The sequence below is a fragment of the Lithobates pipiens genome, unplaced genomic scaffold (genome assembly GCF_037356315.1).
Source record: "Lithobates pipiens isolate NorthernLeopardFrog02 unplaced genomic scaffold, aLitPip1_a1.2 Scaffold_8, whole genome shotgun sequence".
In the NCBI taxonomy this organism is placed as follows: Eukaryota; Metazoa; Chordata; class Amphibia; order Anura; family Ranidae; genus Lithobates; species Lithobates pipiens.
The window spans coordinates 207,877,773-207,901,944 of record NW_027507903.1 but is presented as its reverse complement, the minus strand read 5'-3'; the positions used below and the strand labels follow the sequence as shown (position 1 = coordinate 207,901,944).

Here is a 24,172-nt window from a genome sequence, read left to right as displayed (position 1 = left end):
CTAACAATCAAAAACTTCAATAGACATGCTGTCAAAGCAAGAGACGGAAAATCAGACTGGGCCTGGTAAAGGGGGAGTCTGTAACCAGCCTAACCATGTCCGCATGCAATAGACAAGGCCAGTCTTAGGTCATCAGAATAACTAGAATCCCTCCGACATAAATCTTGTGCGGTGGGTGAGTAAACATTTTCAGAGGAGGAAACAAGTAAATGAGGCAATACTGATCTAACGCTGCCACCAGCGCATCTGTTGCATTCAGCAGGGGATCCCATGCTCATGCCACAAACCTCAGTACCTTTCTGTTGAAGCAAGATGCCAGATCCACATGGGGGGTCCCCAGCCTAGATAGATCTGACAGGAACCGTCCAAATATAGGGACCACTCCTCTAGATCCAGCATCTGACTAATGAGGTAATCCACCTGCCAATTCTTGACGCCAGGGATGTGCACGTCTGCGAGTGTCAGAAATTGCAGTTCCACCCCACTGAAGAATGAGTGATGCCTTCAGCGCCTCTGCCACACTTCTCATGCCACCATGGTGGATGACATAGGCTGGCATAGTCCAACTGCATTCTGACCAGGTGTCCATGGAGAAGGTCTGTCCAGTGCTCCAGACACAAACCCACTCAGCTTCAGGACGTTGATGGGCACCTGAGCCTCCCCCTTTGTCCAACAACCCTGTCCTAATCTCAAACCCACGATTCCTCCACAGCCGGACAGGCTAGCATCCCTCATGGCCTGCACCAAGTTGAGAATCGGACCCAAATACTTCAGCCTCCTGGTTGGGGTCAGGACAGACTTCTTGAAGTTAAAGACCCACCCAAAATTCCCACAGTTAGAGCATCACGATCTCCACATTGTCCATCAGTGCAGAATAAGTTGCTGCTAGCAGGAGCAGGGAGGCCACCTCCGAACAAATAGATTTGATCTTGAACTTCTGTACCCACATGAAGCAAGTCAGGGCCTTGAAGTCCAGGATCTGGCAAACTATGGGCCTATAGGGAGGGTGAGACTTACCTGTAAGCTTAGAGGCTGTGTAGGTCCAGATCACGGCACCACCTGCTGGGGCCTCAAAAGACTTGGAGCCCTCCTCAGAGGAGCCAGGGGAACAAAAGAGCCTTTTATATGCACTGAAGAAAGGTCCAAACTTGTGATATGGTTCCTTCCCCTTCTTGGCCTGTGGGCTCCATCTATAAGGTTCTTGATAATTTTGTCCAAGGTAGCGCCCAAGAGGCATTTACTCAGAAAGGGAATGTCTTCCAGGGCCTTTTTAGATGTCTGGTCAGCAGACCCATATTTAAACCAAAGGAAGCCCTCCTCAAAGGGGTAATGTACCTCAAAGCGCTTTGAAACCATAAAGGGCTATTTCACTTGTTCTCGATCATAACCACTTAAGCCCCGGACCAATTGTCAGCCTAAGGACCAGAGGTCGTTTTACAATTTCACACTGCACTGCTTTAACTGGTAAATGCGCGGTCATGCAATGTTGTACCCAAACAAAATGTGCGTCCTTTTCTTCCCACAAATAGAGCTTTCTTTTGATGGTATTTGATTTCCTCTGCAATTTTTATTTTTTGCGATATAAATGGAAAAGGACTGAAATTTAAAAAAAAAAAAATAATAAAAAAGATATTTTCTACTTTTTGTTATAAGAAAAATCGAATAAACTCAATTTTAGTCATAAATATAGGCCAAAATATATTCAGCCATATGTCTTTAGTAAAAAAAAAAAAAAATGTCAATAAGCGTATATTTATTGGTTTGCGCAAAAGTTCTAGCGTCTACAAACTAGAGTTCATTTTCTGGAATTTACACAGCTTTTAATTTATGACTGCCTATCTCATTTCTTGAGGTGTAAAATGGCAGGGCAGTACAACCCCCCCCCCAAATGACCACATTTTGGGAAGTAGACACCCCAAGGAAATTGCTGAGAGGCATGTTGAGCCCATTGAATATTTTTTTTTTTTCCCAAGTGATTGAATATTGACAAAAAAATAAAAAGGTTTACAAAAAGTTGTTACTAAATGATATATTGCTCACACATGCCATGGTTATATGTGGAATTGCACCCCAAAATACATTTTGCTGCTTATCCTGAGTACGGGGATACCACGTATGGGACTTTTTGGGAGCCTAGCCACGTACGGCACCCCGAAAACCAAGCACCGCCTTCCGGATTTCTAAGGGCATTATTTTTTTATTTCACTCCTCACTACCTATCACAGTTTTGAAGGCCATAAAATGCCAAGATAGCACAAACCCCCCCTCCTAAATGACCCCATTTTGGAAAGTAGACAACCCAAGCTATTTTCTGAGGGGCATGTTGAGCCCATTGAATATTTTTTTTGTGTCCCAAGGGATTGAATAATGACAAAAAAAAAAAGGATTTTTTGTACTCACCGTAAAATCCTTTTCTCTGTAATTCACCGACCGACACAGCTCCTCTCTTAGCCATTGGGTTGTATACCTCCCCTCTAGAAGAAATACTAGGAAAAGTTGTAATACAACGGGTCCCTTAGGTATGAACTATCCTGCCTGCTAGCAGGCCTCAGTAGGTCAACAAGCAGTATAACAAAGAAAAAGGAGGGGGGGGTGCTGTGTCAGTCGTGAATTACAGAGAAAAGGATTTTACGGCGAGTACAAAAAAATCCTATTTTCTCTTATATTCACCGACTGACACAGGTCCTCTCTTAGCCATTGGGACGTCCCCAAGCAGTGCCAAACGAGGGGTGGGAAAACAGCATAGACACTTCATCCACCATGGCAAGTGGGAAGAAGTAAAACTTTACCCACAAAAAGAACAGTGCGTGGAGAAATCCACCACAAAATCAGGGTACCCTCAACAGGAGTGACTACCCACAACCGCACAAAAAACTGCGGAATGTAATGCAACAGTGCATTAACTTAAAGGTACTGTGTTTTTATCGAAAAAAAAACGTAAAATATTGCATATTCAATTGCTACTATACAGCCGCCTGCAAAACAGGCATCAGCCGATGCACTGACGTCTACCTTGTAGAACTTGGTAAACGTGTGGACAGATGACCAGGTCACTGCCCTACACACCCGAGCGACAGGCGCTTGGTGTCGGAAGGCCCAACACATTCCGATTGCCCTTGTGGAGTGGGCCGTAACTGGAAAGAGGCCCTTTAAGGCGTAGGCTTTTACTACAAGCTGTCTGATCCACCTGGAAATGGTGGCTGATGAGACCGCCATGCCTTTCTTGGGACCAGACTATCGAGACAAACAGAGACTCTGACTTCCGAAAGGTAGCAGTGGTAGACAAATACACTTTCAGAGTCCAAACCACATCCAGAGCGTGAAGGGCCACCTCCTTAGGGTGTTTTGGCCTAGGACAGAGAGATGGTAACATAATGTCCTCGTTAATGTGAAAAGCCGACCACCTTCGGTAGAAAGGACGGTTGCGAACGCAACACCACCTTATCCTATGGATAACCAGATAAGTTCACTTACGAGACAAGGCCGCCAGACCGGGGCCCTCCTGGCCGATGTGATGCCACTAAAAAGACCACTTTCTGAGAAAGTCAACACGGGAAAAACCCTGATATTTTTAAGCGGTGGTTTCTGAAGCGCCGATAACACCGGGTTCAAATCCCATGGGGGCAACAGTGGACGCACCAGAGGGACTACATGACGGACCCCCTGAACAAAGGTACTCACTAATGAGTGAGATGTCAGGGGTCGCTGAAAAAAGACAGTCAAAGCTGAAACTTGCCCTTTAATAGTGCTTAACGCCAATCTCTGGTCTACTACTTGCTGAAGAAACAGCAGGATCCTGGATATGGAAAAAGAGCGTGGATGCCAACCTTTCTCCTCACATATGGAGATGTAGGCCGTCCAGGTACGATGATATATCTTCCGAAAAGAAGATTTCCATGCTCTCAACATAGTTGGGATCACTGAGGCCGCGTACACACGCGCGGACTGTTCGCCCAACTTTGTCCGTCAAACAGTTTCGGCAAACAGTCCGCTCAAAATTAGCATGGACGGACATGGCCACACACGACGAACGAACAGTTTGCTGAAACCGTGCGCGATGACGTGAACGGCACGTACGACGGGACGAAAAATACGACGTCCTATACACTGCATTATAACTTTCGGCGTGAAAATCCTTTCTGAGCATGCGCGCAACTTTGTTTGACGAATAAGCCTACACACGAGCGGACTGTTCGCTGAAACAAGGTTTCAGCGGACAGTTTTACGGAATTTCCGAAAAACCTTGTCCGTCAAACTGTCCGCTGAAACTGTCCGCTGAAAGCCCACACACGAGCGGACTGTCCGCCCAAACACTGTTCAGCGGACAAAGTTGGGCGAACAGTCCGCCCGTGTGTACGCGGCCTGAGTCCGACAGACCCCGGTTCCTCAACACCTGGCACTCAAGTCATGCCATTAAAGCCTGTGATAGTAAAGCAGGATGGAGAAGCGGACCTTGAGACAGAAGATCCTCTCGTAATGGCAGTCGCCAGGGAGCGTCTGCTACCAGACGCACCAGGTCTGCGTACCAGGGATACTAAGGCCAATCTGGGGCCACCAGTATTACTGGGATCCCCTCGGCTTCCACTCTGCAAATCAGACGTGGTAACAGCTTCAGTGGAAGAAAGGTATAGATCAGCTGGTACTGATCCCACAAAGCCACCAGTCCGTCTGACGCATCCGCCCACGGATCTCTTGTCCTGGACACGATCTTGGCACCCTTTGGGACGGGAGGCCAGAAGATCCACGTCTGGTGTGCCCCACCTCAGGCACAGTAACCTGAATACCTCCGGATTGCAACGCCCAATCTCCTGGGTCCAGCATCTGGCGACTCAGATAGTCCGTCTGCCAGTTCTCCACTCCCGGGTTGTAAATGGCCGACAGGGCCGGTACATGTCGCTCTGCCCACCGAAGCATGTGAGTGACCTCCCGTGCTGTGGCTGGGCCGCTTGTCCCCCCTTGGTGATTGACGTATGCCACTGCAGTGGCGTTGTTTGACTGGACCCTGATCGGACGTCCTTGCAGTTTCATCGACCATTTGGAGAGGCACAGCCTGATCACTCTCAGTTCAAGCAGATTGATTGGCAACTCTGATTCTTTAGTCGACCAGGGGCCCTGAGCCGACTGAACCCCCATTACTCCACCCCAGCCGAAAAGGCTGGTGTCCGTTGTGATCACTGTCCACTTTAGAGGTAGGAACGACTTTCTGGCCTAAATCACCGGGGACCTCAGCCACCAGATCAGTGATTCTCTAGCTGATTGGCTCAACTGAATCTGACGATCCAGGGACAACTGAGATTTGCCCCATTTTGACAAGCTCTCCTTCTGCAGGACTCTGGTGTAGAACTGGGCAAACGGTACAGCCTTAAAGGAGGCCACAAAAAGCCCAAAAGCGAAGCGAAGACCACCTGCGGTTCATCAGCAGTCTTACCGCATATGTAAGAGTCTACAGCTTGTCTGAAGGGAGAAGAACTCTCACTTCCATGGAGTCTAGCAGCAAGCCTAGGTACTCAAAACGCTGAGCCAGTACAAACACAGAGTCTGCATGGTGATCGTTACATCCTCCTCTAACTCTGGGGTGGAAGATGCTCTCAGGAGGAGATATACACTCTCAGGAGGAGATATCACACGATCGCGATCCCACGTTGCTGTAGCAATGTCAAAACTGGAGCCAAAACCTTGCTAAAGACTTGGGTGCTGATGTCAGACCAAAAAGGAGAGACACAAACTGGTATTGGGCTTCCCCGACTGCAAATTGCAGAAACTTCTGCTTCCACAGGCATATGGGTATGTGCAGGTATGCATCAGAGATGTCCAAGGGCGCCAGGGAGTACCCTTGATGGAGTGCAGCAACTACTGGGCAACTGATTCCATTCAGAACCTCTGCACCTTAACAAAGTCATAGAGGGCTTGTGGGTCCAAGATTGGACGTACCCCTTCCTTCTTGCAAACTACAAACATATTTGAGTAGAATCCTTGGAAACTTTTCAATTCCGGAACCGGTACAACCACCCTGCGACTCAGCAGATCTCTTACTGCCCCCAAGAGGGCCTCCCGGCGAGAATCTGTTCGGCGACCAAGAGAGGAACTCTATCTTGTAGCCTGAGGAAATCAGATTGCAGGTCCATTGGTCGAAAACTGAGGGGACCACCGGGCTGCAAACTTCCGAAGGCGAAGCCCCACCCGAGACATGGGTGGGGACAAACCTTCATGCGGTAGCACTTATACTCGCAGGCTTGTGGTTCCAGGGACGTTTTTGTCCGTCCGTGGTCGTCCTGTGGGGCTGGGGACGTTATAATGAAGCTCCAAGCGGACAGAAAAGCCATTAGTGAATGGAAAAGGAGGGCCCTTAGCTACAGCGTGGCTCCTTAGCCTTCCTGGTCTGTGGGAGTAATCGCTGTTACCACCGGTGGCATTTAAATGCCATCCAAAGAGGCTCCAAACAGCCAGTCGCCAAGGAAAGGAAGGTCTGTCAGGGCTTTTTTGGATGCCTGGTCATCAGACCAGCATTTTAGCCAAATCAGGCGCCTCAGCACCACAGCTGACACTGAAGCCCTGGATAACAGGGGGAAGGCATTCTTAATTGTGACACGATTGAGACCCCTATAAACTATACAAGGTCTCAGTTCACCACTCTTCTTTTTCACAAAGAAGAAACCAGCACCAGCAGGAGACGAGGACTTGCGGATGAAACCTCGAGAAAGTGCGTCAGCAACATACTCCTCCATGGCCTTATCCTCCAAGACTGACAAAGGGTAAACCCGGCCAAGAGGAGGTATGGCACCAGGTTGAAGGTCAATTGCGCAATCATAAGGCCGGTGTGGAGGCAAACTACCGGCTTGACCTTTATCAAAGACATCGCCAAAATCACGGTACTCCTCCGGCAAGGAGGGGAGTGAAGCGGTGAACAGGACCTTGGATACCTTCAGGAAGGATGTCTCACTGCATTGTGGTGACCAGGAGAGAACCTCAGCATGGAGCCAATCAAAAGAGGGGTTGTGCCTCTGTAACCAAGGATAACCAATAACCAGCGGAAATCTGGGTGTGGAAATAACTTGGAATTGGATTATCTCATGGTGAAGAGCCCCTAAGGCCATGGACAACGGAACCGTCTCATGAGTCACACAGGCAGGCTGTAAAGTTCTCCCGTCAAGAGCCTCAATGGCAAGTGGAGTGTCACGCAACTGCAGCGGAATAGAGAGCTGTGAAACAAATGCAGCATCAATGAACAGGCCTGCAGCCCCAGAGTCGATTAGAGCCTCTATCTCGATGGACGACTCAGCCCAAGAAAGGGTGACCAAAACCAGGGGCTTATCCTTCTGGATAACTGGGGACGAAACAACGCCACCTAAGGTCTGGCCATGACAGGACCTCAAGGTTCGGGCGTTCCCTGCACGGGTAGGACAAGACTTCAAAAAGTGACCTGCCTGGCCACAATAAAGGCACAATCTCTCCCTCCTCCTAAAGGATCTCTCATCCACAGAGAGATGCTTGAAGCCCAGGTGCATGGGTTCATCTTCACTGACCAACTCGGTACCAGGAGGCATGGGAGGTGAGGGAGGCATGGGTGGGACTACAAAGCTCGGAGGCAAACGTACAGGAGGCTTTCGCAAGTGCTCCTTAAGAGAAAGTCTTTCTTTGAGACTGGAGTCAATGAGGATGGCAAACGAGATCAAGCTCTCCAGCTCAGTGGGTATATCTCGGGCTGCTATCTCATCCTTGATGGAATCCGAGAGACCATGAGAAAAATCAGCCATGAGGGCCTCACTGTTCCAAGCAACCTCTGCTGCCAGAGTACGGAATTCAATGGCGTAGTCGGCAACAGTTCTCGTACTGTTTGATGGACATGAGGCACTTGGCAGCAGAAGCGGAGCGTGCGGGAACGTCAAAAACCCTTTTAAAGGAGGCCACAAACTGAGGGTAACCCAAGACAACAGGTTTTTGCGTCTCCCATAGAGGGTTAGCCCAGGCCAAGGCTCTCTCAGAAAGCAAAGATATCACGAAACCTACTTTGCTACATTTCAAAGTATTTATCAACCTGATTGAGAAACCCTCTGCATTGAACTGGATCGCCCCCACATCGCTGGGGAAGTGGAGCAGAACCAGACATACTTCTTATAGAGGTAATACTCGAGGCGGGTGCCTGCACAGAGACTGGCACAGCAGCAGGGACGGCCTGTGACTCAGGTTGTACCGGAGCAGCTACCGTGGGGGATTCCAGGTGAGCCGTGCGATTCAGGAGCGTTTGTAACGCCAAGGCAAACTGATCCATGTGGTGATCCTGCTCATCCAATCTGGAAAAAATATTACCAACAAGTGGATTGACTGTATCTTCTGAATTCATGGCCTTCCCGTACTGTCAGGAACCATGAAATAGACAGAGACAGAAGTACAATCAAATCACACTTGTTTATTAATAAAAAATAAAAAGGTAAATAGAAAAAAGCGTAGTCAAGCATAGCCAGAGTCCTGTAGCCAGTAAACAGCCAGGCTGGAAGTCGGGGTTTCAAGGAGAGCAACCGCAAGCAGGATAAGAAGCCAGGTGGGATGTCAGCAAGCCAGTCTTGAAACAAACAGCAGGAGATGGTTCCCTGTGATGTGACCAACGCAAAGGCAAATGCAAAAGTGAGCAGGAAGGCTTTAAATAGGCAGGTCAGACGAGCATCATCGGGAACAGCTGGTAACTGTGGAAAGAGAAGAGAGCTGGCAATTAGCCGACAGCTGAGCAGCCAAGCCAAGAGGAGGAAGGGCTAAGCCAGCCCTGACAGCCTCCCAGCGCTCTGTGATGACAAAACAGGAAGCTGAGGGAAAAGGAGCTGCTGCTAGTGCACAAAAACGGTCCGGCTTCAAGAAATTGTCCGCCAGTGTTCTGAATAAGAAATCACCGGAAAAATGGCCGCCTGAAGCATGCTGTCCCTTGCCCACACTGAAAATGGCCGCCAGCCAGCACCATGAGAGGCAGAAAGAAAACATGTGGCAGACGCAGTGCTGCACCAACACAGGGGCAAACCTCACAGGCACCCTCTGGGATTAAAGCACACAGGACCCAGGCACCCCAGCACATCCAAAACCCAAGTGAGAGCCCAGGGTGCACATGCACACACCGCTCAGTACATGTACAGCCCCCCTGTGAGGGGGGGGGAAGGAGGGGAGTTAGGGACAGGGGAGAGAAGAGAGGGGGGTGAGGGGGCCCCCGAATCGACCTCCCAGGGAATGCTCAGCTGCTCAACCCTGCGGAGTCCCGAAGAGCTGGGAGACATTCCATTGTAGCCAACTCCTGATCAGTACAGGGAAGTCTACTGGCCAGGCATACTGTGACGCAGACATGAGTAGCCCGGTCATATGTATGCCCCGGAGCATAAAAGCTCACGACCACCTCTGGAGCTGTCGTATGTAATGGCCTGCCGAGCTGTAGCTGCGACCTGCACACGCTCGATGGCCGGACTGGGGAGACGACAAAGATAAGTGAACCAGCCTGTCACCCAGCCGGTTGTTGATAGAAGATCACAGGATCATTCATTTTGCTCAAAAAGCCAAGCTTCTGCATAAAAAAAACATGGACCTATGGGCCCGCAGGGTTCCTAGGTGTATCTCCTTCACTAGGCAAAACTGAGGCTGCTAGGGCAGACTGTGGGGATTGTAGCCTAGGGACTGCCCCCTGGGCGGAACTAAAAGTTTGTAAGTGTTGTATTACAACTTTGCCTAGTAATCTCCAGTGATAGGGCTAACAACCCATTTTGTTACAGAGAGGAGCTGTGTTGGTCGGTGAAGAGAAACATTTTTTTCTTGCAAGAAAATTACGTTGAACCCCCAAACATGATATATTTTTTTAAAGCAAAGGCCCTACAGTTTAAAATGGTGGGTATTGCATTTTTTTTTCCACACAGTATTTGCGCAGCGATTTTTCAAACGCATTTTTTGTGAAAAAATACACTTTTTTACATTTTAATGCACTAAAACACACTATATTGCCCACATTTTTGATGAAATAAAAAAGATGATCTTAGGCCGAATACATGGATACCAAACATGGCGTGCTTTAAAATTGCGTACAAACGCGCAGTGGCGACAAACTACATACATTTTTAAAAGCCTTTACAGGTTACCACATTAGATTTACAGAGGAGGTCTACTGCTAAAATTAATGCCCACAATCTGTCCTTCACGGTGATGCCTCACATGCATGGTGCAATTGCTGTTTACATATTACGCCAGACCGACGCTTGCACTCGCCTTTGCGCAAGAGCAGGGGGGACATGGGTGCTTTTTAATTTTTTTTTTTTTGCTTTTTATTTTTAAACAGTTCCTTACATTTTATTTTTTTTTATTTTATAATTTTTATTGTTATCTTAGGGAATGTAAATATCCCCTATGATAGCAATAGGTAGCGACGGGTACTCTTTTTAAAAAAAAAATTGGGGTCTATTAGACCCTTGATCTTTCCTCTGCCTTTAAAGCATCTGACCACACCGTTCGGTGTGAAAAAATGCTTTCCCAATGGCGCTGTTTATATCCGGGAGGGGGGACATTCCCTCCCACTGCTTGTAAAAGCAGTCTAGAGGCTGAGCCACTAGGATTACTTTTACATGAAAGCCGATCACTGGCTGAAAAGAATGATACCAAGATGATACCTAAACCCGCAGGCATCATTCTGGTATAACCATTCAAAGTCCTTGTTGGACATATATTGTAATCTTTTTTTCATGCGGCCTGTTGGCTGAACGAAAAAAAGATTGATCGGTGGGTATGCCCACCATTAGAATACCTCCATTAATCCACCCACTTCTAATGATGGGCATACATGCACCATTTATATATGCCAAAGCATGGGGGCATCCTCCCGCAAAAATTTTTTATGCTGCATACTCACAGTCAAACTTTTCCACGGGCAAGCATTCCGTCTGAATTTCGACCGTATGTACACTGCATTAGGAGCAAAATCGCTCCTCCGCCTCTGCTGCCCCCATGCTTCGGCATATATGCTCTTTTTTTTTTTTTTTTTTTAACTGTAGTGGTGAAATCAGCTCCTACAGCGTTGGAGTCACGGCTGTATGTATCATGGGAGCAAACGCTGTAGCTGTCAAGATAAATAAATCTGCGCTGCAACTGAATGGCGTACCTGCTAAGCAAATTATGGTTAACATTAAAACAAAGTAACATTACATTATAACAGTAAAACCTTCCCATACCATACCTGCAAAGCAAATACCAAAAAAATAAAATAAAAAATAAAATAGTAAACAATAAAACATTTTTTTAACGCAACCTGTGCCTAAAATATATATATGCCGAAGCACGGGGGCATCCTCCTGCAAAAAAGTTATGCCGCGTACAAACGGTCTAACATTTCCACGGGCAAGCCCTCCGTCGGAATTTTGACCGTATGTACATGGTATTAGGAGCAAAATCACTCCTCCACCCTTGCTGCCCCCATGCTTCAGCATATATGCTTTTTTTTTTTTTTTTTTTTAAACTGTAGTGGTGAAATCAGCTCCTACGGTACTGGAGTCACGGCTTTATGTATCGTGGGGAGCAAACGCTGTTGCTGTCAAGATAAATAAATCCACGCTGCAGCTGAATGACACACCTGAAAGCAAGAAAATGGTTAACAATAACACACAGTAAACAGTAAAGTATAAAAAAAAATTACATACCTGAAAAGCAAGCATGATAAAACATAATAAAATATTGCACAATAGAATACAGTAAAAAAGAGCAACAATAGAGAGAGGAGAGAACAATAAAACAACTATTTTTGGTTTTTATATATTTTTTGTTTACGTAACTGTAACAACTGTAACGGTTTGGGTCTCTCAAAATGCAATGGCATCTTGGGAGACCCTGTGTAAGTGTTTCCTAGCCTGTGAAATGCTGTACCCTACGCTAAAACTTCACTAGTGTGTAGTGCGTTCAAAACATTCACCAATGCAAAGACCAGGATTGCCAGGACAGCGTGGACAATAATACGGGTGTCACGCCTACATCCGCGCTTGGAACAGACACAACATCTTCTTGGGGGGGTTCGTTGGGTAGGGGTACTCTCGAAGACATACGGAAAATGCCTCTGATGCAGCTGGCTTACTGCATTTGGTTGGGAATGGCGAGGTGCAGAACCGTCTGGATACAGAAGGTCTGTGACAATCTCTTTCTGGAATAAAAGAAAGGATAAAGTCCCACCTGAAGCTCTCTATAGCACATGAGCGTTCAGCAAAGCCAATTGAAATAAGTAAACAAACACTTTTTTGTACCAGCGTCTGGCCTTACGGGCAACTAGATATGGTGCCAACAACTGGTCATTGAGGTCTATCCCTCCCATATTTTGGTTATATTGGTGGACACAGAGGGGTTTCTCCACAACACCAGTCGCCATATGAATTTGGACTGTCGTGTCTGCATGAAGGGAGGTAAGAACGAAAAAATTCTTATTATCCCTCCACTTCATAGCGAGCAAGTTATTACACTGCAAGCAGGCTCTCTCCCCCAGCCTAAGACGGGAATCTACAAGCCCCTGGGGAAAGCCCTGGCGATTAAGTCGTATGGTGCCACATGCTCCAATCTGCTGATCAAACAAATGACTAAACAGTGGCACGCTCGTGTAATAATTGTCCACGTACAAGTGGTACCCCTTTCCAAATAAGGGTGACACCAAGTTTCACACTATCTTGCCAGCGCTACCTATGTAATCTGGGCAGACCTCCGGCTCTACGTAACTATCTTTTCCCTCATAAACCATGAAGCTCCATGTATAGCCTGTTGCCCTGTCACAGAACTTATAGAGCTTGACCCCGTATCTGGAATGCTTGTTGGGAATGTACTGTTTGAATGACAAGCGGCCAGACAATGTAATCAGGGACTCATCAACGCAGACATGATGGGGAATAAACAAGGCTGCAAAACGTTCGTTGAAGTGGCTTATGAAGGCCGCATTTTGTAGAGCCGATCATATTCAGGGTCTCCATGAGGACGACAAAGTTCATTGTCGTTGAAGTGCATGAACCGCAAGATCTGCTCGTATCATTTCCTGGACATGGAGTTAGAGAACACGGGCATATGGTCAGTCGGAATGCGCGGACCAATATGTCCGCAACGTCATGAATTTATGTGTGCCCATGTTGAGGGAAAGGCCCAGAAAGGTCTTAAATTCGGAAACCATAATTGGTTTCAATCTCTGGCAAGGGAAGGTAACTGGGGATTAGCGGCAATGTTTTGACCAGCATATAAATTAGTTTGGTCCACAATAGATCTCTAGAGATCTTCTGTGAAAAAACGCAAATAAAAATCAAGTGGCATAAAATCAGTTGTTTCCACCTGAATACCGGGTTGGCCAGTGAATGGGGGAAGTACTGGTGCTGCAGAAGTGGTGGGCACCCAATCAGGATTGGCAAACTCAGGAAGGGCACTATAGGAATGACGGGCCTGCCTTTGTCTTCTTCTTGGTGGCAACGGGACACTACTTGTGCTTGCCACCTCTCCAGCTTTAACTGCACTTATGGGACTCGCCACGTCACCACGTGTTACTGCAGTGCTGGATGTATGTCCAGGGTTTACTAGGCCGCTGGTGCTTTCCAGTTCACCAGGATGAGCGGCGCTAGTACTGGCTCTCTGCTCCACACGAGGGACCTGCGGTTCTTGCAACTCAACATCAGAAGATCAGGTCCGGTACGCCTGACCTTAGCAGGGACCTCACCTTCGTCGTCAGAGCTATCTGTCATGGAGCCGCTGTCCTCTACAGGATCGTATTCTGAGCCTGAATCTGACAGATGAGTGACTTCCTCTTCACTATTTGTCATACTCAGAAACGTGTAGGCCTCGTCACTAGCGTACCTTTGATTTGCCATTTTGGGCTCTAAATTTAGTGGTACACTAGTGAGAGTCACAGGTAAAAAAGCTCCTAGGCTGTCAGCGACTGTATAACACGCTACAAAAAAAAAAAAAAAAAACTGTCAGTGATCGCAGGGATCAGGCCTGACTGCGAATGCTGCAGTTATGTATGTTGTGTTTTGTAAGTGACAGTGATCGATCGATACTGCACTTGGGTGAGCTGGGCGGAGGGGCAAAACGCAGGTGCTAGCAGGTATCTGGACTGATCCCACTAACAATGCGTTTTTTTGGAACCCTAAAGTGCTGGGGACGCTAGTATAGATCTGATCAGATATTGATCTGTTCAGATACTATACCACTAAGGGAGGTGTATGCTTTGCACGTGTGTGTTAGCGGTACTGGGACTAACCTAGCGCTGCCTGAGGCGACACAGACCCTATCTGACCCTAAAACCTAATTGATATGCCCTGATGCTATAAACTAGTGAAAGGGTTAACTAGGGGCAATCAGGGGGTTAAAACCTTTATTAGGTAGTATATGGGGGTACCTCACGCTATATAAAAACCTGACAGGGAACCTAAATAACTAACTGGCTAACCAGCATCACCAGTGACACTTATACGGTGATCACTGGTGAAAGGGTTAACTCTAGGGGCAATCAGGGGGTTAAAACCTTGATTAGGTTGTATATGGGGGTACCTAACACTATAAAAACCTGGCAGTGAACCTAAAAAAATAACTAGCTACCTAGCGGCACCAGTGACACTAATGCAGCAATCAGAAAAACTATTGCTTAGTGACACTGGCAAAAGGGGGTGAAAGGGTTACCCGGGGGGGCAATCAATGGGTTAAACCTTTATTGGGGGGTAGGGGGCTACCCTGGACCTAACACTAACTGTCCTGACACTTTTTACAGTCACAACTAACACTAAATGCAGTGATCAGTAAATAAATGACCATTGCAATCAGTGACACTGTGATATGGGGGGGAATTAGGGGGTGATCGGGGGTTGACTAGGGTGAAAAGTGTGCCTATGTGTCAGTGGACTGTTGGTGCACTTACTTGGATGTCTTCTCTCCTCGCCGTCCGGTCAAAAAGACTGCCACGAGGAGCGTGACATCACTTCCTCCTGCCTGTGTTTACACTACACAGGCAGGGGAAGCTTCTCATTCGCCAGGAGCGATCGCGAGGGGATGGCCAGAAACCAACGTCCCCTCATCACGGATTGCTCCTGAAGCGAAAACGGACCGCTGCCATCGGGAGGAGGTCCAATCGGACCCCCCACCCGCTGCTGAAAGGCAGGCACGTACGGGTACGTGATTGTGCCGACGTATATTTACATGCGGCGGTCCTTAACTGGTTAAATGATCTATGTTTGTGTGTACCAAAGGGGACAGCCACCTCGACAAGCAAAACAGTGGGGTCCTCACATTTAAGCATCTCTCGCATGGAAGTAATCAGCACAGTCACCAGTTTTCTCCTGTGCAATGGAGACAGAGGACTCATGCTCGCTGTCAGAGGAATCAAGGATCACCCATCTTCAGGCACCGTGGTTGCAGAGCCTGACTCTGCCTCAGAAATGTCTGAGGATGAGGGTAACAGTGAGAAGTGCTTCTTGATTGCCTTACACTTAAACACAACCCCTGAGATGAATGACTCCAGGACTGCCGATAGTGTGCCCAGGAAAATGGAAGGCCCCGAGGAACATGCTGCCTCCATAATGGGATCAGGAGGGGAAACATACATCTGGGACTCAATACTGGAAACCCCAGCCAGGCAAGACAATACCCAAGACAATACACTAAGGTGGGGAAGGAGGAGGAAAAAAAAAACATCTCCCAGGTGCTACAGAAGAGAGAGAGAAGTACCAAGGAAGGACTCGTCACCTCTACCAGTCCACCAATAAAAGTACTGTAGATGCTGCCTGTGAAATGATCCTCACGGACTGCACCCAGCTTAAGGAAAAAGCAAATGGCTGCCACCACACGGTTACAAGAAAATAGCCACCATGCAATTCTACTTCTAGGGTCCACTCCAAAATGGCCACTGGATCTCAAGGAAGATGGCTGCTGCCTGCCCAAACCACATGGTGGCCACAATGAAGCGTTCCAGACCTCCATAAGATGCAAATACTGGACTGCCCAGCAGTCCAAGAAAGACAGAGGAGGTAAGAGCTCTATCAAGGACAGGCAGGGATACCTTAGGTAGTGGGAGGAAAGGACTCTGCATGACCGACCGAACATCTCAGGGAGTATCTGCACCACCACACCACTTCCTGGGAGGGAAGAGGGAGTGCCATCTACTTCCCGATCCAGCGGAGCATGAAGGTACGGCTCCTGATAGAGATCCTCCTCTCCACTGAAGGGCTATTGGCCAAGAAACCACTGCGACACAGACTGTAGGTACCTGATCATGTATGTCCCTGCAAGACATTAGCTAAAGTTCTGCATGTGCTTGCTGGCCACACTCGGGTGACCACTGGATCTACATTATCCACCCTGTTGCTCAGCATGGAGATATCCAAAAAAAAAAAAAAGGCAACCAGGTCCCTTATTCCTTACACTAGGCATAAATAACGGTCTCACCTATAGCAGCTTTGTACCAGCTAAGGTTTCCCTATGGGCAATGCTACTCATGTAGGTGGAGCTATAAAACCCCATTGTCAAAACATAGAAGAGCTGTGTCCGTCAATGGTCTTAAGAGAAATTTATTTTTATTTTATATATCTCAAAGAGGCAAGATCTTTGTATACTGTATTTGTAATTATTAAAAGTAAAGTCTGTGGAAAGCTTTATTTTTACAAAGTGGAAACAATGACACATGCACAAAGCATAAGTACATTTTAATAGCAGTACCTATAAGCAACACCACATATCCTATATACAAAAATATTGTATACTAAATCAATCCCAGAATAAAGTAAACTTACTATTTTAAAAGGAAATAACACAGAAAAATACTGAACCACAAAAAAATAAAAAAACTGAAATTAAAACATGTGGTAGGGTATGAAAATGTTAATTAATTTTCAAAAGATAGCTTGTGAGATAGAAGATGAAGCTAAATAGGACACAAAATATAGAAGCATAGTGTGATATACAATCGTGAAGCTTGGTGTGCTGCTATATCATAAAAAAAATAAAATAAAATTCTTTAACAGGAAACACTTGCCAAACCTCACGAAGAGGAATATGTTATAAACGTGAAATGCCATTACTAGGTAATGTTTCTTCTTACAAATGCTGAAACAATTGAGATAACAAACCCCAAACCAAACATTGTCAGTGTGGTCCTCTTTAGGAATCGGCTCCACCTCCAACTTTGTTGTTCTTCCAAAGGGGGCACACGGCATAGATTACTCTCTTGGTTATTCTGAAACTGAAAGAAAGGCCATAAAAGATCTAAAAATCCACAGAGCCAGCATTATTTAAATATAGCAGATTATTGTCAACATTAAAGGGATTGTAAAATTATTATTTTTTTTTTTTTTTTAATAACAAACATGTTATACTTACCTCCACTGTGCAGCTCGTTTTGCACAGAGTGGCCCCGAACCTGCTTTTCTGGGGTCCCTCGGCGGCTGTCTCTGCTTCTTCCCGCAGGTACTTCTCACGTTTATGCGAGCTCCCTCGCATGGTGAGAAGCACCTGTGATACAGCCGGCGGCTATAGAAGCTCACTGTATCACACGGCCTGCCCCCCCCCCCCCCCGGCACTCCGCGTCAGTGGATGTGATTGACAGCAGCGCGAGCCAATGGCTGCACTGCTTTCCATCCATCCACTCCAGCCAATCAGCGGCCAGGCTGAGTGGTGAAGAGGAATGGTGGGGGCGAACGTGGGATTTTCAAGGGGTGAGCTCTGCCAGATGTTTTTTCACCTTAATGCATAGAATGCATTAAAGTGAAAAAACATTTACGTTTGCAACCCCTTTAAAATTGACTGCAAAAAACACCTAAAAAGTGACAAAAATGACTAAGATAATATATTATATATATTTAAATTTCTCAATACACAACAATAATTTTCAAAAGAATCATCTTTTAAAAATAAAAGCAAAGAATGCAAGTGCCTACTCTAGTTCAAAATCCTGTAACCTAACTTGCATCACAAAAAATTAGACTAGATGAAAAAGCAGGACCCATCCTAAAAGCAGCAGTACCAAGCAACTTCTTAGTATTTTACTGCTAAAGAAAAGATTACTGCCCAGGAAAAAATCTAAAGGGTGGGAAAGTTGCAATCCACTTTCATTCTAAATTGAATCTTAGACCTTTCTACACTAACCCGACCTACTCATTTGAACACATTGGTGTACATCTATATAGATAAAGAAGCTTTCTAATGTCATCTACCGACACCTAATGATGGAAAAACTAAGGCATTAAGAGCATAAGGCATCAGACATCCGCTTGCTCAGCAGGGATCGATCCGCTGATCCCCGTTGAGCCGGAGGATGACAAGTCCATCTCAGCACACTGTGCAGGGACAAACCTGTCAGATCTCTGCTCTCCTCTATGGGGGAATTGGATGAAAACGGACTGCCTCTGTCTGTTTTCATCCGATCCACCAGGTGGATGGAAAATAGGACATCCATCCTTCTGGATTTAGCCGAGCGGATGTCAGCGCACATGTCATCCATAGAGCTGTATGGAGCGACCGTTCAGGCCCACCTGAAAAAACTGAAAGGGGGATCTAAATGGTCCGCACAAGTGAAAGGGCCCTAAGACTGTTGGCTGTATACCACCCCAAGTTGCTTATCCTTGGAAACTTCAGTACCTGGGTTGATGAGAAGAAATCTTAATTTGGACAAGAACTCTTTTGAACCATGACAGCACTGGGATTTATTCAAGAAATATCTTCTGTTATGCACACACAAAGCCATTCACTTAACCTTTTTTCCTCTTTGAGACTCAAAAACCAAATTAAAACTCTTCCATCTAACACAAACTGTAAAGAGAAACTTGCTAAATATGATAAATTGAGACACAGGTCTTGACAAAGGAGAACCTATGAACTGTGTCCTGAAGGAGATTTTGGATAAGGTATGTCACCAGAACACGAACAAGCCTGTTTCAAAGAGCAAAGAAAAATCTAGAATTAAAAAGCAATGCTTCGAAGCTGTGCAGGCACCCCTTCCTCAGACATGATAAACTGTAAGACCCCTTTCACACTGCCAGCGTTTTTCAGGTGCTACAGCGCTAAAAACAGCTCCTTCATAAAGCAGCTCCATCCACTCCAGTGTATCACAAAAAGTCCTGCCAGCAGCATCTTTGAAGCGATGAACCCACCAGTCCTCCACTGCTGCTCCCCATTGAAATCAATGGGGCAGCACTGCGATACCCTCCGGTGGCATTTTGCGGGCGGATTTAACCCCTTTTTGACCGCTAGTGCTGCTAAAACACTGTTTTAGCGCTGACGCCCTAGGTGGCACGGTGTGAAAGGGCTCTAAGGGATCCGTCCTTAGACAAAATAAACCGCAAAGAAATCAGCCACCAATAATAAAGAGAATATCCCCATGCTCTGGACTCCATTTTCCCTCTGAAATAGCGTAAAACATTATTTGTATTAGTAAATAGAACAATGTCTAATGCCTCTATGCAATTTTAGCATAACAGAAACACACAGTTAATATGTGCGATTCAAGTATGTTAGCATTTAAAAGTACAGCTTATGTCTGGTTCAAAATAGATGTGCCTTAGCAAGGAAGGTTAATACATGCACAGAGAACAAGTGCATTCAAGCAAGCATGTGTGCATGCACATTATTATTAGTATTATATGACCATCAAACAAACTACATTGTTCACATCTACAGGGGTAGAGCATACCAATGTGTTCATACCATGTATTGTTCCATGCAACAGACAGTAAAAAGAATAAAGAGAAGGGGGGGGGGGGGGGGGGGATTGCTGTAAACATACCCATGTCAAATTCGGGTTAATGCTCTGTAAATTACAAAATTGGGGAACTAGATTCTATCCGAAGAGTACATTTTGCATCCTGATAATATGCATATAATACAGCAATACTTAGTAGGCAGATTCCTTAACCACTTTCCAACCGCCTCACGCTGACATATGTCGGCAGAATGGCATGGGCAGGAAGAGCAACGTACCTGTAACGTTACTCACCTCCCATGGGTGGGGGGGGGGGCGTGATTGTGACCCATCTGGTGCCCGAGGCAGTCGGCATCGTTCCAAGAGCAATCCGTCCTGAGCGGGAGGCCACTGATTCATGGCCTCTCCCTCACAATCGCTCCTGGCGAATGAGAAGCTTCCTCTGCCCCTGAAACTGTAAACAGAAGCAGAGAAAGTGATGTCATCTTGCCTCGTGAAGCCTTTTAGTTACGGAGCCCGACGAGAGAGAAGACATCACAATGAATTGCACCAACAGCACACTAACACCAGTACACGTAGGCACACAAATCACCTCCCAATCACCCCGTCACAGTGACACCAATAGCAGTTTTCATTTTTTTACTGATCACGGCATTGATGTCATTTTGTGACTGTTATAATTGTTAGGGCTGTTAGTGGTAGACCCCTTTAGGTCTAGGGTAACCCCCTACCCCCCCCCCCCCCCAAGGATTAACTCATCCATCGCCCCCCCCAGTTAACCCTTTCACCCTGTTGCTAGTGTTACTAAGCAATCTTTTTTTCTGAACGGCATATTAGTGTCGTGGTGACGCTAGTTAGCCTGTTATTTTGGTTCACCGTCAGGTTTTTTACTTTCAAAAGTTTTTATTTGTTACAGAATAACATCCGCATATTAACCACTTGCCGCCCGCCCTATTACAAATTGACGGTGGCAAAGTGGTTTCATAATCCTGATCGGACGTCATATGACGTGATCAGGATTATGAGCCGCTGCGCGCCCCCGGGGGCGCGCATCGCGGCGATCGTTGTTGTGGGGTGTCAGTCTGACACCCGGCAACTACGATCTCTGTAAAGAGTCTCCGACGGAGACTCTTTACCACGTGATCAGCCGTGTCCAATCACGGCTGATCACAGTGTAAATAGGAAGAGCCGGTGATCGGCTTTTCCTCACTCGCGTCTGTCAGACGCGAGTAGAGGAGAGCCGATCGGCTGCTCCTCTGACAGGGGGGCCTGTGCTGATCGATTATCAGCACAGCCCCCCCGAGGATGCCCACACTGGACCACCAGGGACACCACCAGACCACCAGGGATGCCCAGGATAAGGTATGCCACCCTAGACCACCAGGGATTTCAGTCAGTGCCACAATGGATGCCAATCAGTGCCCATAATGGATGCCAATCAGTGCCCACAATGGGCATCACTGATTGGCATGCATTATTGTTTGGCACTGATTGGCATCCATTAGTACAGTATATTATAATACAATGCCGCCTATCAGTTCCCATCCGTACCGCCTATCAGTGCCCATCCATGCCACCTATCAGTGCCCATCCATGCCCACCTGTGCCACCTACCCATGCCCACCTGTGCTGCCTACCCATGCCTACCTGTGCCGACTACCCATGCCCACCTGTGCCGACTACCCATGCCCATCCATGCCAGCTATCAGTGCCAATTTGTGCCACCTATCAGTGCCCATCCACGTCGCCCATCAGTGCCACATATCAGTGTCCATCAATGCCAACTCATCAGTGCCACTTCAATGGTGCCACCTCATCGGTGCCCATCAGTGCCGCCTTATCATTGCCCATCAGTGTATCCCCATCAGTGCCCATCAGTGAAGGAGAAAATTTACTTATTTACAAAGTTTTGAAACTGAAACAAAAAAAAACATTTTTTTTTTCAAAATTTTCGGTATTTTTTTATTTGTTTAGCAAAAAATAAAAACCGCAGAGGTGATCAAATACCACCAAAAGAAAGCTCTATTTGTGGAAAAAAAATGCTAAAAATTTCATTTGGGTACAGTGTAGCACGACCGCGCAATTGTCATTCAAAGTGCGACAGCGCTGAAAGCTCAAAATTGGTCTGGGCAGGAAGGTGTTTAAGTGCCCGGTATTGAAGTGGTTAAACATTGGCCTCATTACGTCTCATTTATACATACAAAAAATAGAGAATATGTAATAAGGCACAGGCGTTAAGTATTCACAGGTTTGAACTGCTCCTGAACTGTAGGGCAGCCGTGTGGCCTAACAATCAGGTATGTCTGGTAATGACTAACTTGACTACTGGAAGTAATGTAGAACAGGTCGCCACACAGCTTCCCCGACACCCCAATTGGGATCACTCTGTGTCGAAGGAGGCCGGCGCCCTAATCTTATGAAAAAAAGGTGTCTATCCAATACCAGGGCGTACCTGTCTAGCCAGCCTATCAGCCCATTGAAGGTTCATCGGCTCATCTGCTGGGTAGAAAATAAGTTTACGAGTCTATAAGTACTCTGGTTGCTCACAATCTAGCAGTGCCTATGAGACGTTTATATATAAATATAGTCCTTTCTAGACTAACCTTAAAAACAGAGAGGAGATAGAGAGAGGAAAAGTGGAGACGAAATGGAAGAAGAAGAGGGGAAAAGGAGGGAGGGAGGTAAGGGGGGAGCATCACTACTCGCTCACAGTTCTATGAGAGGGGATCACACGTAGGGGAAGTTGGATAGTCCCATTAATCGGGCCCAGGGCTCCCAGGTGGCTATAAATCTATCAGATGAGTCCTCCAGCAGGCTGGCCAGCCTCTCCTGAGACATTACCCAGGATATCTTTCTCTTAGGTTTGGTGAAAGAAACCCCTGGTTCCTTCCAGTTCCTGGCTATGGAGATTTTGGCTCCCAGAAGCACAAATTGGACCAAGTCTGCTGGAAGGCTTAGACAGATGAGGAATCGGGTCATTGAGAAGAGCCACCGTGGGGGATCTGGGAATAGGGGATCCAACCAAACTTTCAATTAGATTGAAGACCCTCTTCCAGAAGGGGCAAATTTTTGGGCATTCCCACCAGATGTGTGACATGGACCCTGTGAGCTGGCATACTCTGAAGCAAAGAGGGCTAGCTGTTGGGAACATTGATGCAATTCTGGCAGGCGTGTAATACCACCTGGTTAGTACTTTCGTCCCCGCTTCCATAAGGTTAGTGTTAAGCAGGCCTTTGAAGGATTTGGCCCCCATCGAGTGCCATTTTTCCAATGGCCATTGAAAACAAAAGTCAGTTTCCCAGGCGACCATATAGGGCGCCTTCGCAATGGGAGTGGTGAGTGATGTATATACCAAGGAGATCCCCCCTTTCTGGTCCATGGCTTGACCGCACCAAAGTTCATATTCTGTAAATATCGGGGGGTTGGACTCCCCTTTGCATAGAGAATGTAGGAAATGTTGAATTTGATGGAACCGGAATATCTCGGACTTAAGGAGATCTAGTTTTTTGATGCAATGTTTTAAGGTCATTGGCACTGTTGCCGTAAAGAAGTGTCCTATCGTGTATAGGCCCTTATCGACCCACCATTTGAAGGCTAACACATTGCGCCCTGGAGGGAAGCAAGGGTTGTTAAATATGTGAGTTAGTGGTTTGATTGTTGAGACCAAGGAGGCAGAAGAGCTTAAGGAATCCCATAGTTTAAATGAGTGCGATAGGGTCGGGGATAGGATTGCCGGTCTATTTTTCTGGGGGGTCCACAGTAGGAAGTCCAGGGTGAAAGCGCCCCAGAAAACTTCACTCTGACGAAACGCGTAGGGTGTGGCTACGCTGCGTGCACCCTTTCCATAGCTAGAGGTGGCCGGTGGAGTTTTATGTGAATAGTTTTTACTGCTAAATGTGAGTAGGTTTTTACTTTAATAAACGAAGAGTTTGTTCAAAACATACTACACCATGGATGTGTTTTCCCTTATATGCATTTAATAATGGAGTCCATGTGAACGGAAGAGTGAACATCTCAGTGCACCAGCAGCAGCACAGTGGCTCACACTGTGAAAGCCCATCCAACCCCACAGGGGTACAAGTTCTGGTGAGAGCATTCACATTACCATAGCACCAGGGACGAATGTTTTTCTCTCCATTGAAGATTTGCACTGTTTGCACTAGTAACTTTATCTGGTACCATTGCCACCTATGACACCAATATGGGACATGTATAGCGTTATCATGTGACTTTTTTCTGTATTGAAGATCGGCACCTTTTTTGCACTGGTCACTTTATCTTGTGTCACGGACAGCCAGGATATTACTGAGGGGCATGGTTAATGATCCTATGTGGCTTTGAAAGTTTCCTTTATGCACAAGGACTTGGTATCAATTATTATTTTTGCATGAATTTTTGATCGCAGTTTGATTTACTGTTATATGGCACTTATATGAATTTTCTGATTGCGTTTCCTTTTTTGATTTGAGGTTATTACCACATTGCACTTATATCAATTGGACACAGCAGAGTCAGCACGCA

The 24,172-nt window shown here is 46.6% G+C and overlaps 1 protein-coding gene across 1 annotated transcript in view; it reads right to left on the bottom strand.

Annotated features, from left to right (window-relative positions):
• Nucleotides 1-16,597: 16,597 nt before the first annotated feature.
• Nucleotides 16,598-24,172, bottom strand: part of ASZ1 (ankyrin repeat, SAM and basic leucine zipper domain containing 1) — a 575,076-nt gene continuing 567,501 nt past the window's right edge. The window contains exon 14 of the mRNA XM_077471359.1: nt 16,598-17,197. Within this exon, the coding sequence (XP_077327485.1) occupies nt 17,036-17,197 (162 nt within the window). The 3' untranslated portion in view covers nt 16,598-17,035. The remainder of the gene's footprint in view (nt 17,198-24,172) is intronic.